This window comes from Coregonus lavaretus (genome assembly GCF_964263955.1).
Source record: "Coregonus lavaretus genome assembly, contig: HAP1_SCAFFOLD_358, whole genome shotgun sequence".
NCBI lineage: Eukaryota > Metazoa > Chordata > Actinopteri > Salmoniformes > Salmonidae > Coregonus > Coregonus lavaretus.
Window position 1 is genome coordinate 202,356 of NW_028166433.1, and position 16,646 is coordinate 219,001.

Genomic DNA, 16,646 nt, shown 5'->3' on the forward strand with positions numbered 1-16,646 from the left:
AGTTGCAGTAATCCAGACGGGAGATGACAAGTGCCTGGATTAGGACCTGTGCCGCTTTCTGTGTAAGGTAGGGTCGTACTCTGCGAATGTTGTAGAGCATGAACCTGCAGGATCGGGTCACCGCTTTGATGTTAGCGGAGAACGACAGGGTTTTGTCCAGGGTCATGCCAAGGTTCTTTGCACTCTGGGAGGAGGACACAACGGAGTTGTCAACCGTGATGGCGAGATCATGGAACGGGCAGTTCTTCCCCGGGAGGAAGAGCAGCTCCGTCTTGCCGAGGATCAGCTTGAGGTGGTGATCCGACATCCACACTGATACGTCTGCCAGACATGCAAAGATGCGTATCACCACCTGGTTATCAGAAGGGGGAAAGGAGAAAATTAATTGTGTGTCGTCTGCGTAGCAGTGATAGGAGAGACCATGTGAGGATATGACAGAGCCAAGTGACTTGGTGTATAGAGAGAATAGGAGAGGGCCTAGAACTGAGCCCTGGGGGACACCAGTGGTGAGAGCATGTGGTGCGGAGACAGATTCTCGCCACGCCACCTGGTAGGAGCGACCTGTCAGGTAGGACGCAATCCAAGAGTGAGCAGCGCCGGAGATGCCCAACTCGGAGATGGTGGAGAGGAGGATCTGATGGTTCACAGTATCAAAGGCAGCAGATAGGTCTAGAAGGATAAGAGCAGAGGAGAGAGAGTTAGCTTTAGCAGTGTGTGACACAGAGAAGAGCAGTCTCAGTTGAATGACCAGTCTTGAAACCTGACTGGTTTGGATCAAGAAGGTCATTCTGAGAGAGAGAGCAGGAGAGTTGGCTAGAGACGGCACGTTCAAGAGTTTTGGAGAGAAAAGAAAGAAGGGATACTGGTCTGTAGTTGTTGACATCGGAGGGATCGAGTGTAGGTTTTTTGAGGAGGGGTGCAACTCTCGCTCTCTTGAAGACGGAAGGGACATGGCCAGCGGTCAAGGATGAGTTGATGAGCGAGTTGGGGTAAGGGAGAAGGTCTCCGGAAATGGTCTGGAGAAGAGAGGAGGGGATAGGGTCAAGCGGGCAGGTTGTTGGGCGGCCGGCCGTCACAAGTCGCAAGATTTCATCTGGAGAGAGAGGGGAGAAAGAAGTCAAAGCATAGGGTAGGGCAGTGTGAGCAGGACCAGCGGTGTCATTTGACATAATAAATGAGGATCGGATGTCGTCAACCTTCTTTTCAAAATGGTTGACGAAGTCATCCACAGAGAGGGATGAGGGAGGGGGAGGAGGAAGGGGATTCAGCAGGGAGGAGAAGGTGGCAAAGAGCTTCCTAGGGTTAGAGGCAGAGGCTTGAAATTTAGAGTGGTAGAAAGTGGCTTTAGCAGCGGAAACAGAGGATGAGAATGTACTCACATTTTCCCTATACCCATCGTAAGGTTGCTACAACCTAGCCTATGAATGAAAGTTTACAACGTAGGTGCACAGGTCAAGAGAAAAATTAGTGTTATCAAGGTGATAGACAGTGACACATTCAATACACATTGGTGCAGCTGGCTTCCGGGTTAAGCGAGCAGTGTGTCAAGAAGCAGTGTAGTTTGGCAGGGTCGTGTTTTGGAGGACGCATGGCTCTCGACCTTCGCCTCTCCCGAGTCCGTACGGGAGTTGCAGCGATGGGACAAGACTGTAACTACCAATTGGATATCGTATAAAAGGGGTAAAAGTAACCCTGCTGTAGGTCAGCATGTGTCTGAGAGACTGTACATTGGTTGCTGCGTTCAATCTTTACGGTACGTAGATATGCAACAGTAAACCAAGTTATGCTGTTTAATTATCAGTAAACTAGACCATGCAGTATATGCTCAATGTATATAAATGTGTATAAACATCTAACCATTTTATGGATGGTGCCATAGGAGCCTACTGTTATACTGTAAACAACGACTTAGATCTATCATTTTGTGCCCTCTGTCGGTGAAATGACACCTGTTTCCGCCTGTCTGCAAGCCCTCTTTGAATTACATCATTTCACCGTAAATTACCCAAGTGGAGCAAGTGCATACATTTGATATTTGACAGGGGGTCAGGTGATAGTGACCTGACATTATAACGTTTGTTTTCCATTGTTGGTCAGGCTGTTATAGTAGAAGGACTAGAGGAACTGATGAGTGCCATGATCACTATGTACTGTAGCATTAACAAATCAGGCTAAAAACAAAGGGCTAATTATCTAGGATCCCTAAACTCTAATTCCCACCAGGGTGACGAATGATGCAATGGAGAGGAAAACACTAGTGGATGTCAAAACAAATTAGTATGGCTACATTTCCTGTATAATAAAAAAAGTATGTGTGCTCAATCTAAACATTTGTATCAATAAAACAGGGGGGCCAAAATATGATCTGAGTGGTAGGCCGCGGGCCGAACAAATAGACATTATGTATTTAGAAATATCAAAAGGTAAACAATAGCTTTTTAGGGTTTTAAAACAATAGCTTTTTAGTAAGCATTCATAAAATCACACTTCAAACATTGATCAAATTGTAGATATATAACATGACACCTAACAACACAATCTTATTACCAGTATTAATGCCATGCTCTGGAACTTTGGCGACTATTAAGTATGTTTTTGACACCTCCCGGTTTGGGTTCAAACATGCATAATCTTTGAGCAGAATTACTGTTTTACATCAATAGCCACAAAATCCCTAGTTTGAAAGCGTCCGTTTTTCAGGAAGCTGTGTTCCGCCATTTTCCCTTAATTTTCCCCCCACGTGGGCCAACCCCCAAGCTATTCGAGTTTGACCAATGAGCTTCAGCCCCTTGCCATATCAGTGACAGCTAGCAAGAGGCACATCAAGCACACACAGGAGAGGGAGAGCAAAAACGTGGTACACATATCTGCACATAATGTGACGTAGTATGCAATTGTACTTTCAGAACTACTGGCTAAAAAGTATTCAAAAGTACCGGAGAATCTTTAAAGATGTATAAAAAGAAAAACCATTGTGGCACAGAAACTGCAACCAAGTTTCTATGTTCATAAGTCTAATAACTTGAAAATGTTTAAAATGACTTGAATATGGGAAAGATGTAACAGTTTGTCTTTGCAGCAGTAAGTCATGGAAATACATCAGAATGGTATTGGAAAGTTCAGGAAAACATCAGGGACGCTCATCAGGCAGAAGCGCCTCTAGCCTTTTGGGGGCCCAAAGTGAGATTTGGTTGGGGGGCCCCACCCACCTCACGGGCAAGACATAGTGCCCCCCTCTTGACAGTGGATACTTTCTTTTGCAGTGTTAAAGTAAATTTTCTGAAATTATACACATTTTGCCATGGGGTGTAGAGAAAATGTTGCAGTTTTAAAACTAATTTCACGCAATTCTACACATTTTGCCATGACTTATGCCATGTTCATATGATATCTGAGTGAGAGTGACTAACAGAATTGGTGATGATTAGCCTACTACAAGGTTTAGATACATGTAGCTGGCTAGACTACCTTACCCAGCAATCTAAAAATGTTTTGCTGACATGGGCTAATTGAGTGAAAAACTGCTAATGCACTACCACATTTCAAAATTGCATCTTATGTATTCCAATTTTCTAACTCTCAACAGTAAGTTGAGTCCCTGACTAAGTTCCTAAAAAAATATACACTGCCAGTCAAAAGTTTGGACACACCTACTGATTCAAGGGTTTTTCTTTATTTTTACATTATTCTATAATGTAGAAAATAGTAAAAATCAAGAAAAACCCTTGAATGAGTAGGTGTCCAAACTCTTGACTGGTACTGTATTTATATACAGTACATATTTATAACCTTCTGCTGGGTTAATTTTGTATATATATTTTTAAAACCACAAGTCGTCACGGGCCAAGTTTTGATTTGGCCAGCCAGAAGGTATTTTATTTTGAATTTTTGTGGGGAAACTTACTACAATAAAATAAAAGTGGATTGTAAAATCAGATTCTTAACCTTCACTCATTAAAGCAGATAGTCCTTTAGAATGAATTAAGAAGACCTTACATCTAGTTGTGTTCATGTTTTCAATCATTAAAATGTGATGAAACTCCTGAAAAATGTTGGTAATTGTTGCTTTTGAGCATGACTGAAGACCTTTTATCCTCTTCTCAGTTCGTGGGTGAATTTCTACTTTAACGAATATGGTTCTGTAAAAGATCAGAACATTGTCACCTTTAACATAACATCTTTATTATATAACCCTATAAAACAATGTTTTTTACAGTAATAATATGCCATTTTAGCAGACGCTTTTATCCAAAGCGACTTACAGTCATGCGTGCATACATTTTTGTGTATTGGTGGTCCCGGGGATCGAACCCACTACCTTGGCGTTACAAGCGCCGTGCTCTACCAGCTGAGCTACAGAGGACCACACAGTGCCTTGAGAAAGTATTTATACCCCTTCCACATTTTGTTACGTTACAGCCTGAATTCTTCAACCTCTATCAAATTGATTGTTGATCATTGCTAGACAAGCATTTTCAGGTCTTGCCATAGATTTAAGTATATTTAAGTCAAAACTGTAACTCGGCCACTCAGGAACATTGACTGTGTTCTTGGTAAGCAACTCCAGTGTAGATTTGGTCTTGTGTTTTAAGTTATTGTCCTGCTGAAAGGTGAATTCATCTCACAGCGTCTGGTTTAAAACATACTGAACCTGATTTTCCTCTAGGATTTTGCCTGTGCTTAGCTCCATTCTGTTTATTTTTTTATCCTGAAAAACTCCCTAGTCCTTAATGATTACAAGCATACCCATAACATGATGCAGCCACCACCATGCTTGAAAATATGGAGAATGGTACTCAGCAATGTGTCGTATTTAATTTGCCCCAAACACAACACTTTGTATTCATGTGACGAGTAATGAGGATATGAAGAGGCAGGATGCAGACATCAACAAGGTAAATGTTTACTTAACAATAAGAAAGACAATAACAAGAAGCGAGTAAACGACACAACGCTAACAATTTCACACAACAATGATTGAACAGTCCAGGGCTATATAGTGGTGGTGATGTATTGATGAGGTGCAGGTGCGCTGGAGGTGATTAGGGTGCGTTGGGTTTCCATTCCTGTGTTGCCAAGGTGGTGCGCTCAGACCGGTGGCTCAGTAGACCGGCGAATCAGAGCGCCGGAGGGGAGCAATGGGAGGAGACGTGACATTACCCCCCCCCCCCCCCCCGGACGCGCGGCTCCCATCGCAGGACGTCGCCAGCCATGAGGACGACCCCGAGGATGAGGAGCGGGCCGGTCAGGGCGGCGACGGTGGAAGTCCCGAATTAGGTCCAGAACGTCCCCAGCCGGAACCCAGCTCCTCTCCTCAGGGCCATACCCTTTCCAGTCCACCAGGTAACGGAGCCGTCCCCCACAGAACCTGGAGTCCAGCAGGTCCCTCACAGCATACGCCAGACTCCTGTCAATGTCCAGGGGCGGAGGGGGCACACCCCGGGGGACGGCATCCGCCAGAGGACCAGGAACCACCGGCCTGAGGAGAGACACATAAAAAGTAGGTGAGACACGGTAGTGAGGGGGAAGGAGCAACCGGTACGACACCTCATTAATCCGCCGAAGGACCTTAAATTGCCCCACATACCGGGGGTTCAGTTTCTTACAGGGCAGGCAGAGAGGGAGGTTTTGAGTGGGCAGCCAGACACGATCACCTGGAATACGGTAGCCTCACTGCGGTGGTGGTCAGCTTGGTCCTTCTGCCGAAGAATGGCCCTCCCCAGCTCCTGGTTCATGCGCTCCACCTGCCCATTTGACTGAGGCCTATACCCGGAAGTGAGGCTGGCAGTGGCCCCGATCTTCTCCGGGAAAGCCTTCCACACTGGGGGCCACGGTCCGAGAATTGGGGGCCACGGTCCGAGACGATGTCCTCCAGAAGTCCATAGTGCCGGAAGACCTGTTGGAACAGGACCTCAGCAACCTGGAGAGCAGAAGGAAGACCAGTTAGTGGCAAAAAACGGCATGATTTTGAGAACCGATCTACGACCACCATGACTGTGGTGAAGCCGTCAGAACGTGGAAGGTCGGTGACAAAGTCTATGGACCGGTGTGACCAAGGTTTCTGAGGCACTGGTAGAGGAACTAGTTTGCCTGCCGGGGCGTTCCGAGGTGTCTTTGTTTGTGCACATACGGAACAGGAGTTGACAAAGCGAGAGACATCAGTAGCCTAGGTGGGCCACCAGTATTTTTGTGATAGAGAATGCAGGGTGCGCGTAATAGCGGAGTGCCCTGCCGTAAGAGTGTTGTGCGCCCAGATCAGCAGGCGGTCACGGACACTGGTGGGTACATACACGCGCCCCGGAGGGGCGTTGGCAGGCGCTGGGTCCTCCTGAATTGCCAAGCGGTTGTCTTCGTCCACATCCCAAATGACAGGTGCAACGATAAGAGACGGGGGCTGGATAGGACCCCCCAGATCCTTCCTTTCTCTGGTATGGTGCATCCTGGAGAGTGGGCGGTAGGACAGAATGAACTGAAAGTGAGTAAGAAATTGGGCCCACCTGGCTTGACGAGAGTTCCTCCGTTTCGCTGCCCGTATGTGCTCCAAATTCCGGTGGTCAGTAAGAATCCAGAATGGATGGACTCCGCCCTCCAGCCAGTGTCTCCATTCCTCCAGAGCGAGGACCACCGCCAACAGCTCCCTGTCTCCAACTCCATAGTTCCTCTCTGCGGGGGTAAGCTTTTTAGAGATAAAGGCACAGGGATACATATTCTCTGGCTTACCTTGCTGCTGGGAGAGGACCGCACCCACATCCTCCTCAGATGCGTCCACCTCCAGGATGAAAGGACAAGATGGATCTGGGTGTTTTAGGATGGGTGCTGTGGCGAACTTCTCCTTCAGCCTCTTGAAGGCGGCGTCAGCCTCAGGGTTCCAGGCCAGCTTCTGAGGCCCACCCTTAAGGAGAGAGGTGAGCAGGGCGGCTATGGAGCTGAAGGACCTGATGAAACGCTGGTAGAAATTGCCGAAGCCAAGGAAGCTCTGTAGGCCCTTGATGGTGGTGGGGACTGGCCATGACCTGACGGCGTCCGTCTTCTCTCTTTCCATGAACACCCCCTGAGGACTGATCCTGTATCCCAGGAAGGAGATGGCCTGTTGGTGGAATTCGCATTTCTCCCCCTTTACCAACAGGCTGTGTTCCCAGAGGCGGAGTAGGACAGCTCGGATGTCCCTGACGTGCTCCTCGAACGTAGCCGAGTAGATCAAGATATCGTCGATGTACACCACCACCTGTCTACTCAGCATGTCTCGGAACACGTCATTGACGAAGGACTGGAACACAAAAGGTGCGTTGGCGAGGCCGTAGGGAATGATGCAGTATTCATAGTGGCCTGAGGTAGTGCTGAATGCCGTCTTCCACTCGTCTTGTTCCCGGATTCGGATCAGGTTGTAGGCACTCCTCAGGTCCAACTTGGTAAAGTACCGGGCCCCTCGTAGCTGCTCGATGGCCGACAGAACCAGACTGATAATCTGCATAACCGCTGTCATAGCCAAACCATAAATGTTGTTAACTGTGAGATCTTCTCCACATGAGAGGCGAAGTAGAGAGGGGTTGTCACAATAGATATTTAGTATGTAAGCCTTGCACCTCTGAACTCTGGACTGAAGAGCAAACAGGGTTAGTATCATGGCCAGGTCAAGGCCCCAAGCAGCTGATATAATGACACATAGTGTAAAAGGTGTGATGATCGAGGGGTATTGCAGTGGTTTGCAAATATCAATTGACATCGCTGCAAGTACAAAAAGCACACCACCTCCGTACATGTGACAAAGAAAGGCTTGAAAAACACATGTGGGGTAGTACACAGAGTGAGTCTGTGTCACGATGTCTGCCAACACCCTGGGTAGCATAGAGCTGATTCCTACCAGGTCATTCAGGGGGAGACTGAAGAGGATGTAAAACATGGGCTTGTGGAGAGTCTTCTGTGTGATGATCAACAGTATGATGGTCAGGTTACAGAAGACAGAGAACAGATAGAGCAGGAGACCCATGGTGAACACAGGGTAGTTCACTGGGGTAGGGATGTCAAAACTGGCAAGGTAGTGGGTTCGACCACCCATACACAAAAAAGAAAATGTATGCACGCATGACTCTAAGTCGCTTTGGATAAAAGTGTCTGCTAAATGGCATATGATATTGTCTTTAACTTAACATGTACTCTGCATTAAAGCAATGTGTAAGTATACGGCACGTTATTCAGATGAGTGGTATAGCTTACCTGAGGGTTTACCTGTCTGTTACGTTCTGTCAAACAATACCCTGCTATTATGTTGTCAATCTTTCTAAACTAGTTTGGAGAGAGCTGTGGCACTAGCAGAAATAAAGCCCCAACTCCTTGTGCAGTAGAGTTTTATTTAAAGGAGACAGATTCATGTGACAGTAATCCCAGAGAATCATTCACACATTCTGACGTAACTCAAGACTAAGTGATTGGTTGTTGGGGTGATTGCATGATGATGTATTAATTACTGTATCTAAATACATAATGATGTTATATTGTGGTAAATTACGGTGTATGTACGTCGTTGGCTATGTGATCTACGAAGACATTCTGTACATGCAAGACAGTACTCACGTATATTTTAAACGTTAACAGAAATAAACATTTCACTTTCTTTCTGAAGCCAGTAATGACCTATGAAAAGGCTTTATTGTAAAATCACAACATCAGCACATATTAATTACAACACTTTCAAAATTGCCCCAAATTACAAAAGGCTCTATTCAATCAGTACCACGGAAGTTCAGCTTTACTGTGTGATTGAAATGTAAAGGTAATGGTTCTGCTTTAGCGGAGACAGCATTCAGAGTAAACTCTGCCTGCATATTACTTTTACATTTATATTGCAGAATCTTTAACGCTTCAGATTTACAGATTGAATAGAGCCGAAAGTAGAAAATAAATTGTACATTTAGAAAACTGTAAAATCAAAATGTTATAGGGAAAAATACCAGCAAAATTACTCCTCGTGCTATACAAATCAAGGGCCAGAAATAGTATTTACACTATTTTCATTTTAAGGGGCAATCTGCAGTTCAAACAATAACAAAGGTACAACCTGCCACTGTTTTGGTAAACAGCCAACATGCAGAAGCTTTTATCCAAAGCAACTTATATTCATGCTTGCATACATTTTATGTATGGGTGGTCCCAGGAATCGAACCCACTATCCTGGCGTTACAAATACCATGCTCTACCAACTGAGCTAAAAAGGGGCTGAATAACTGTAACCTCTCTCAAATTCATAGACATAGACATGACCGTCCATGATATCAAAATTATAGTTTTAAGCATGAGTGTTTTGTTTACAATTAAATTGTTTACAATGGAGTGAAACAAGCGTACATTTTGGGTTCTGATGAGGGTATGTCAGACGTCAGTGTGTAGCGGTAGGACGGAATCAGGCGCAGGACACAGAGCTAGTAGATAACGTACTTTGCTCGTAAATAACAAATTAACATAACTCCACGCAGGGAGGACAATCCCGCTCACCAGTCGATAACACCAAACATAGAACAAGCACGCACACAACACAGTGGGAGCCAGAGGGTTAAATAGGGAACAAATCATAGACATAACGGGAACCAGGTGTGTACAATGAAGACAAAACAAGTAGAACACAGAAACATCGATCGGTAGCAGCTAGTACTCCGGTGACGACAAACGCCGAAGCCTGCCCGAGCAAGGAGGAGGAGCAGCCTCGGCTGAATCCGTGACAGGGTAAGACACTTGAACTAAGCTAATGAGGCATTCTTCAAGAACCAATGGGTATATATAATTAATTTGACATTAAAAATGTTTTATATACCAATCACAGATAGCACCTTTTAACATAATTTCTCATCCCATATTGGACCTTTTTGTTTAACCTTGTATGTTTAAACATGTCTAAATGCTTTCTAAAGCTGGGAATAAATTGAAAATACATTTATTTTAAAACTTTTTTTTAAAACTTGAAAGTTAAATAAAGGTAAGGAGAAGGGATACATCTTTAAACTCAAAAGCACAATCTCTAATTTCAACAGCTTGACCCAGCCACTTTGTTTGGTAAACTGAGAGATGGGGCTGGAGATTCAGGGACTGCCAGTCCATGAGGTTGAAATGATAGTTTGATGGATGATTTGAAGCTATGGTATAATGTGCATTGTTTAATAATGCACTGTAAGCACAGATGTAGTGATGAACTACTGATAGGCAGTATTATGTAACTATTTCCGTTGTATGTCTTCAGAGCAGAAACAATACACTTTGCCCCACATCTGGCCTAATTGTGACTGTGAACTGTCATTACACACCATGTTTATAATTGGTTCAGACTGATACTTTGTTGAGAAATACTTTCAATAGAGTGATTCGTATTTCACTTGCGTTCAGCCCATAAACAATTGGATTCAGAAGTGGAGATACTAGAAAGATGAGCATGCCCATAATCTTTTGCAAGTCAGCTGAGACATTCTTGAGTCTGTATGATAAAATGGTGAAGGTTCCTACAACCTCAAATATGAAGAATATGACCAACTGTGCCACGCAGGTGTTCAAAGCCTTACTCTTAGCTTCAGACTTCCTTGTAACCAAGCAAGTGATCAGAATCTTCACATAGGAAAAAATCTGAACAGATAAACTTATAATCTGCATGACTGCTGTGTTAAACAGGCCTATGACATTATTCAGTGTAGTATTACCACAGGTGAGCTTAAGAAGGGAGGGGTTGTCACAAAACACATTCATTATGGAGGATCTACACCGGGGCAGCTTTATCTGCAGAGAGAACAGTAGTAGGATCAAGAGAAAATCAAGACTCCAAACCAGTACAATAATGAGCAGCACATTGCTGGGTGTCATAATAGTATTGTACCTTAACGGCTGGCAGATGGCAACATAGCGATCAAAGGCCATAGCCGCAAGAATAAAGAGAACCGCACCTCCATACATGTGGAGCAAGAAACCCTGAATAACACAGAGAGGATAAAAGACTGTGTTTGTCCCAGTCACAATGTCTGACAGCACCTTCGGGAGCATTGCAGTGATTCCTATCAGATCGTTGAGAGGAAGACTGAAGAGAATAAAATACATGGGTTTGTGGAGGTTCCTTTGCATGACGATGACGGACAGCAAGGTCAGGTTGCAGAACGCACCAAATAAATAGATAGCAATGCCCAGGAAAAAGATGGGATACTTTCCACCAGGTGGAATAAAAAATGGGTCCAGAGTTAACTCAAAGCTGACGCTGAAGGATACGTTCTCCATCAGAGCTCACCAGAATGGTGCTGGAAAACCTAGAGAGAACAAAGTTGAGAATGAATCTAAGAACTATGTACATGAAATTGTCTACATGTTTAATATACAATACAAGACATCACCTTCCACGAACAGCTGAGCATGAATCCTGAGAAGATGTAGGTGCCTCCAGGGTGGAGCACTGCTTTGTACATATTGGCCTTTGAAACGTTCTTTTATTGCTGCCTTCTGATTGCTATGCGTCAGTCTTAGAATCCCATGAGATAGTGGAGCTTTGATTGCAAAATTGAGAGGATCACCTTAGAATGGGTTAGACGTAAAAAATAGAATGAATTAATTAATTGAAATGAATCAGGGTTAGGGTTAAGGGCTTTACAGACAGGAAGTGGCGGCGTGGTTGCCCATTCATTTTCAATGTAGCAAGGTGGGGGGCAATTCTATCCAGGCGGAGTGATCGGCGGTGCTCATGCATGTGATTTATACAGTATTTTTGGTATTATCCAGTGGTGGAAAAATTACTCAATTGTCATACTTGAGTAAAAGTAAAGATACCTTAATAGAAAATTATTCAAGTAAAAGTGAAAGTCACCCAGTAAATTACTATTTGAGTAAAAGTCTAAAACTATCTGGTTTTAAATGTATTTAAGTAGAGTGGTGGAAAAAGTACTCAATTGTGGTACTTGAGAAAAAGTAAAAGTAAAAGCTATACTCTACATCAAAAGCAAACCAGACGCAAACCAGATGGCAGGAATATGTTTTTATTTTATTTATTTGTTACGGACAGACAGGGGCACACTCCAACACTCAGACATCATTTACAAACACAGTATTTGTTTTTAGTGAGTCCGCCAGATCAGAGGCAGTAGGGATGACAATGCTTTATATTGATAGGTGCGTGAATTGGGCCATGGTGCTGTCCTGCCTAAGCATTTAAAATGTAATGAGTACTTTAGGGTGTCATGGAAAATGTATAGTAGTAAAAAGTACATATTTTCTTCAGGAATGTAGTGGGAAAGTTGTCAAAAATATAAATATTAAAGTACAGTTACCCCCCAAAAAACTACTTAAGTAGTACTTCAAAGTATTTTTACTTAAGTATTTTACACCATTGGTATTATCAACAGTAAACTGTGAAACACAAAACCCATCTCCCCTCGATTAAATTAATTAATTCATTTATTCACTAATTCACTCATTCATTCATTTATTTATTCCTTAATTAAATACTTAATTCATTCATTCATTCATTTATTCATTCACTCATTAATTTATTAATTCATTCATTCATTACGATTACAGTAGCATTGACTTTTTTACAGCATAATTCACTCAGAGTGAAAATTATACCGTGACATTCAGGGGGGCCTCTATTGGGCACATTTATTTTATAGGCCTAATAGTAAAGACATGTCAATTAACATATTTGTTTAATCTGGGAGGAACACAACCAGTCATGATGTTTTCATCTGATTGTCAAACAAATCACTTCAAAAGTAGGCTACCAGGGCATGTTCATCGACTCCAAAATAATTCCAGCTTCCTAACAGTGCACTTTGATGAATGGAAAGACACATCTGTTACAGACACCATCAATTTTGGAACCACCAAGACTCTTCCTAAAGCTGAACGCCCGGCCAAACTGAGCAATCGGGGGGGAAGGGCCTTGGTCAGGGAGGTGACCAAGAACCCAATGGTCACCCTGACAGAGCTCTAGAGTTCCTCTGTGGAGATGGGAGAACCTTCCAGAAGGACAACCATCTCTGCAGCACTCCACCAATCAGGCCTTTATGGTAGAGTGGCCATATGGAAGCCACTTCTCAGTAAAAGGCACATGACAGCCCGCTTGGAGTTTGCCAAAAGGCACCTAAAGACTCTCAGACCATGAGAAACAAGATTCTCTGGTCTGATGAAACCAAGATTGAACTCTTCGGCCTGAATGCCAAGCGTCACGTCTGGAGGAAACCTGGCACCATCCCTACGGTGAAGTATGGGGGTGGCAGCATCATGCTGTGGGGATGTTTTTCAGTGGCAGGGACTGGGAGACTAGTCAGGATCGAGGCAAAGATTAATGGAGCAAAGTACAGAGAGATCCTTGATGAAAACCTGCTCCAGAGCGCTCAGGACCTTAGACTGGGGCAAAGGTTCACCTTCCAACAGGTCAAAGACCCTAAGCACACAGCCAAGACAATGCAGGAGTGGCTTAGGGACTCCCCAAATACAGGTGTGCCAGGCTTGTAGTGTCATACCCAAGAAGACTCGAGGCTGTAATTGCTGCCAAAGTTGCTTCAACAAAGTACTGAGTAAAGGGTCTGAATACTTATGTAAATGTAATATTTCCATTTTTTTATTTTATAAATTATCAAACATTTCTAAAAACCTGTTTTTGCTTTGACATTATGGGGTATTGTGTATAGATTAATGAAGAAAAAAACAACAATGTAATCCACTTTAGAATAAGGCTGTAACGTAACAAAATGTGGAAAAAGTCAAGGGGTCTGAATACTTTCTGAAGGCACTATATACAATATCCAACATAGTAAGACTTCATTTATTTGCAAACATCACTGATATCTAAAATAAAAAGTTATTGATACATGTTTTATAAATATAATACTCTCTGTTACAAGTGAGGATGTCTCTTTTTAACTTTTATCTTATTATAAAGTCCCCAACTAGTATTCCATGTGTTGACCATTATTCCCCTAATACAGCTCACTGTGGCTACTTAATTCCATGATTACATCAGTTAGAAGAGACTGTGTCATCTTGGTGTAAAAAACATGTATTAATGAGCCCCGTAGAGAAATGATTAAATGATGTCTCATTAACTGTCTCTTGTTGTAATTAATCCATTGGGACAGCAGAAACCTCTCGTCAGTTATTAGAGTCTTCACCTCTTGCTAATGAAGCATGTTGATAAAAAAAAAACACAAGTTCAAGTTAAGCCTCTGCCTTATAGTTTGGTAGCATTACACATATTTTGATTACATAAATCATATAGATGATATCTCAAATGTCCAATGCATTTCAACAGAGAGAAATGCATCTATCTATCATAACATTTTATTCTCCCTGCCTGTAGCTCAGGCATGCTCTAACCAGAGTATCCATGTTCATGCTCCGTCAGAACAGATACTGTATCTAATCACAATGTTAAAAGTGAATATTGTATCTACTCATCTCTATCCTTCCTGATGTGTCAGTATGTCCGCAGAGAAAAAAATTGATTAAGTATCTATTAAAACTAGAGGGGATAAGGGAATATGTGGACACTGACCTATGGGATTGCAGTGGGGACAAGCGGGCCTCTTTACCAAAGTGGCGTATAGAACTGGGGAATGGACAGAAGGGAGAGGTTAAGCATCCCACCCAGGAGAGAGAGCCCTATTGGACAGGGAGGTGGTTCATTAATTGAATCGAGCTCTGGTCATTGTTAGTGGATGAAGAGTTAGGGCGAGGCAACCAGAACCTCTCTCATGACTGTAGGATCCTAAGGGATGGAAGACTCCATGCCACTAACTGACTATTCTCACTTTACCCACTGCTAGCCGTGCTTCACAAACCCACTGAATTGGTGAGAAATTACGTCTTCAAAAACATATACAGCGCCTTCAGAAAGTATTCACATCCCTTTACTTTTTTCAAATTTTGTTGTGTTACAGCCTGAATTTAAAATAGATTAAATTGAGATTTGTTTTCACTGATCTACATACAATACCCCATAATGTCAAAGTGGAATTATGTTTTTCTTCTTTTTTATTTTATTAATGAAAAACGGAAATGTCTTGAGTCAATTAGTATTCAACCATTTTCTTATGGCAAGCCTAAATAAGTTCAGTAGCAAAAATTTGCTAAACAAGTCACATATTAAGTTGTATGGACTAACTCTGTGTGCAATAATAGTGTTTAACATGATTTTTGAATGACTGCCTCATCTCTGTATCCCACAAATACAATTATCTGTAAGATCCCTCAGTCGAGCAGTGCATTTCAAACACAGATTCAACCACAAAGACCAGGGAGGTTTTCCAATGCTTCACAAAGAAGGGCACCTATTGATAGATGGATAAAAATATAAAAAAGCAGACACTGAATACCCCTTTGAGCATGGTGAAGTTATTAATTACACTTTGGATGATGTATCAATACACCCAGTCACTACAAAGATACAGGTGTCCTTCCTAACCCAGTTGTCGGAGAGGAAGGAAACGGCTCAGAGATTTCACCATGAGGCCAATGTTGACTTTAAAACAGTTACAGAGTTTAATGGCTGTGATAGGAGAAAACTGAGGATGGATCAACAACATTGTAGTTACTCCATAATACTAACCTAATTGACTGAGTGAAAAGAATGAAGCCTATACACAATACAAAATATTCCAAAACATGCATCATATTTGCAACAAGGCACTAAAGTAATACTGCAATAAATGTGGCAAAGCAATTCACTTTTTGTCTCCTCCCGTTGCTCCCCTCTGGCGCTCTGATTCGCCGGTCTACTGAGTCACCGGTCTGAGCGCACCACCTTGGCAACACAGGAATGGAAACCCAACGCACCCTAATCACCTCCAGCGCACCTGCACCTCATCAATACATCACCACCACTATATAGCCCTGGACTGTTCAATCATTGTTGTGTGTAATTGTTAGCGTCGTGTCGTTTACTCGCTTCTTGTTATTCTCTTTCTCATTGTTAAGTAAACATTTACCTTGTTGATTCCTGCGTCTGCGTCCTGCCTCTTCATATCCTCAGTACTCGTCACAGAATCACACACCACGAAAATGGATGCAGCAGGAGTTTCCCACTGCCTCGACCAGCACCAGCAGCAGCTTGCCCAGTTGAACGCCACCATGCAGGAAGTGCTCCAAACTCTGCATAATCTGCCCAGCGCTCCGGTTCCACCTCAGGGAGCGGCGAGTGCACCCAGTCCACCTGTTCCCGTGCTATCACCAACTTCTGAGGGACCACTCGCCCTACCGGAGCGCTATGACGGTAAAAGTACTAAATGTAGCGGCTTCCTGCTACAGGTTTCACTTTATCTGCGCGTCAGCCTGGGGCATATCCATCTGACCAAGCTGGTGATTTTGCTACTTAAAGGAAAGGCGCTGGATTGGGCCACGACAGTCTGGGAAGAAGGTGAGGCCGCGGCGCTTCCCTACTCCACCTTCCTCGCTCGGTTCAGGGCGGTGTTTGATCATCCCATGGAGGGAAAGGACGGGGGTGAGCATCTCCTCCAGCTACAACAGGGAGAGGGGCCCGCGTCCGAGTACGCTCTGAGCTTTCGTACGGTGGCGGCGTCTTCCGGCTGGAATGAGCGTGCTCTGCGCACGGCCTTCAGGAGAGGCTTACGGGAGGACATCAAGACGGAACTCGCATGTCGGGACGACGAAATGGACCTTGATACCCTCAT

At 43.7% G+C, this 16,646-nt stretch overlaps 2 protein-coding genes across 2 annotated transcripts in view; both read right to left on the reverse strand.

The window, feature by feature from the left end:
• LOC311114722 (olfactory receptor 1M1-like) overlaps nt 1-8,056 on the reverse strand; it is a gene marked incomplete at both ends in the record, with an annotated part of 62,181 nt that extends 54,125 nt beyond the window's left edge. The window contains one exon of the mRNA XM_084189962.1: nt 7,393-8,056. Within this exon, the coding sequence (XP_084046088.1) occupies nt 7,393-8,056 (664 nt within the window). The remainder of the gene's footprint in view (nt 1-7,392) is intronic.
• Nucleotides 8,057-10,308: 2,252 nt separating this feature from the next.
• Nucleotides 10,309-11,244, reverse strand: LOC311114717 (olfactory receptor 8D1-like; the record flags this gene model as incomplete). The annotated part of the gene is made up of 1 exon (XM_084189952.1): nt 10,309-11,244. One exon carries the CDS (start codon nt 11,242-11,244, stop codon nt 10,309-10,311), a length of 936 nt encoding a protein of 311 aa, XP_084046078.1.
• Between the last annotated feature and the right edge of the window lie 5,402 nt (nt 11,245-16,646).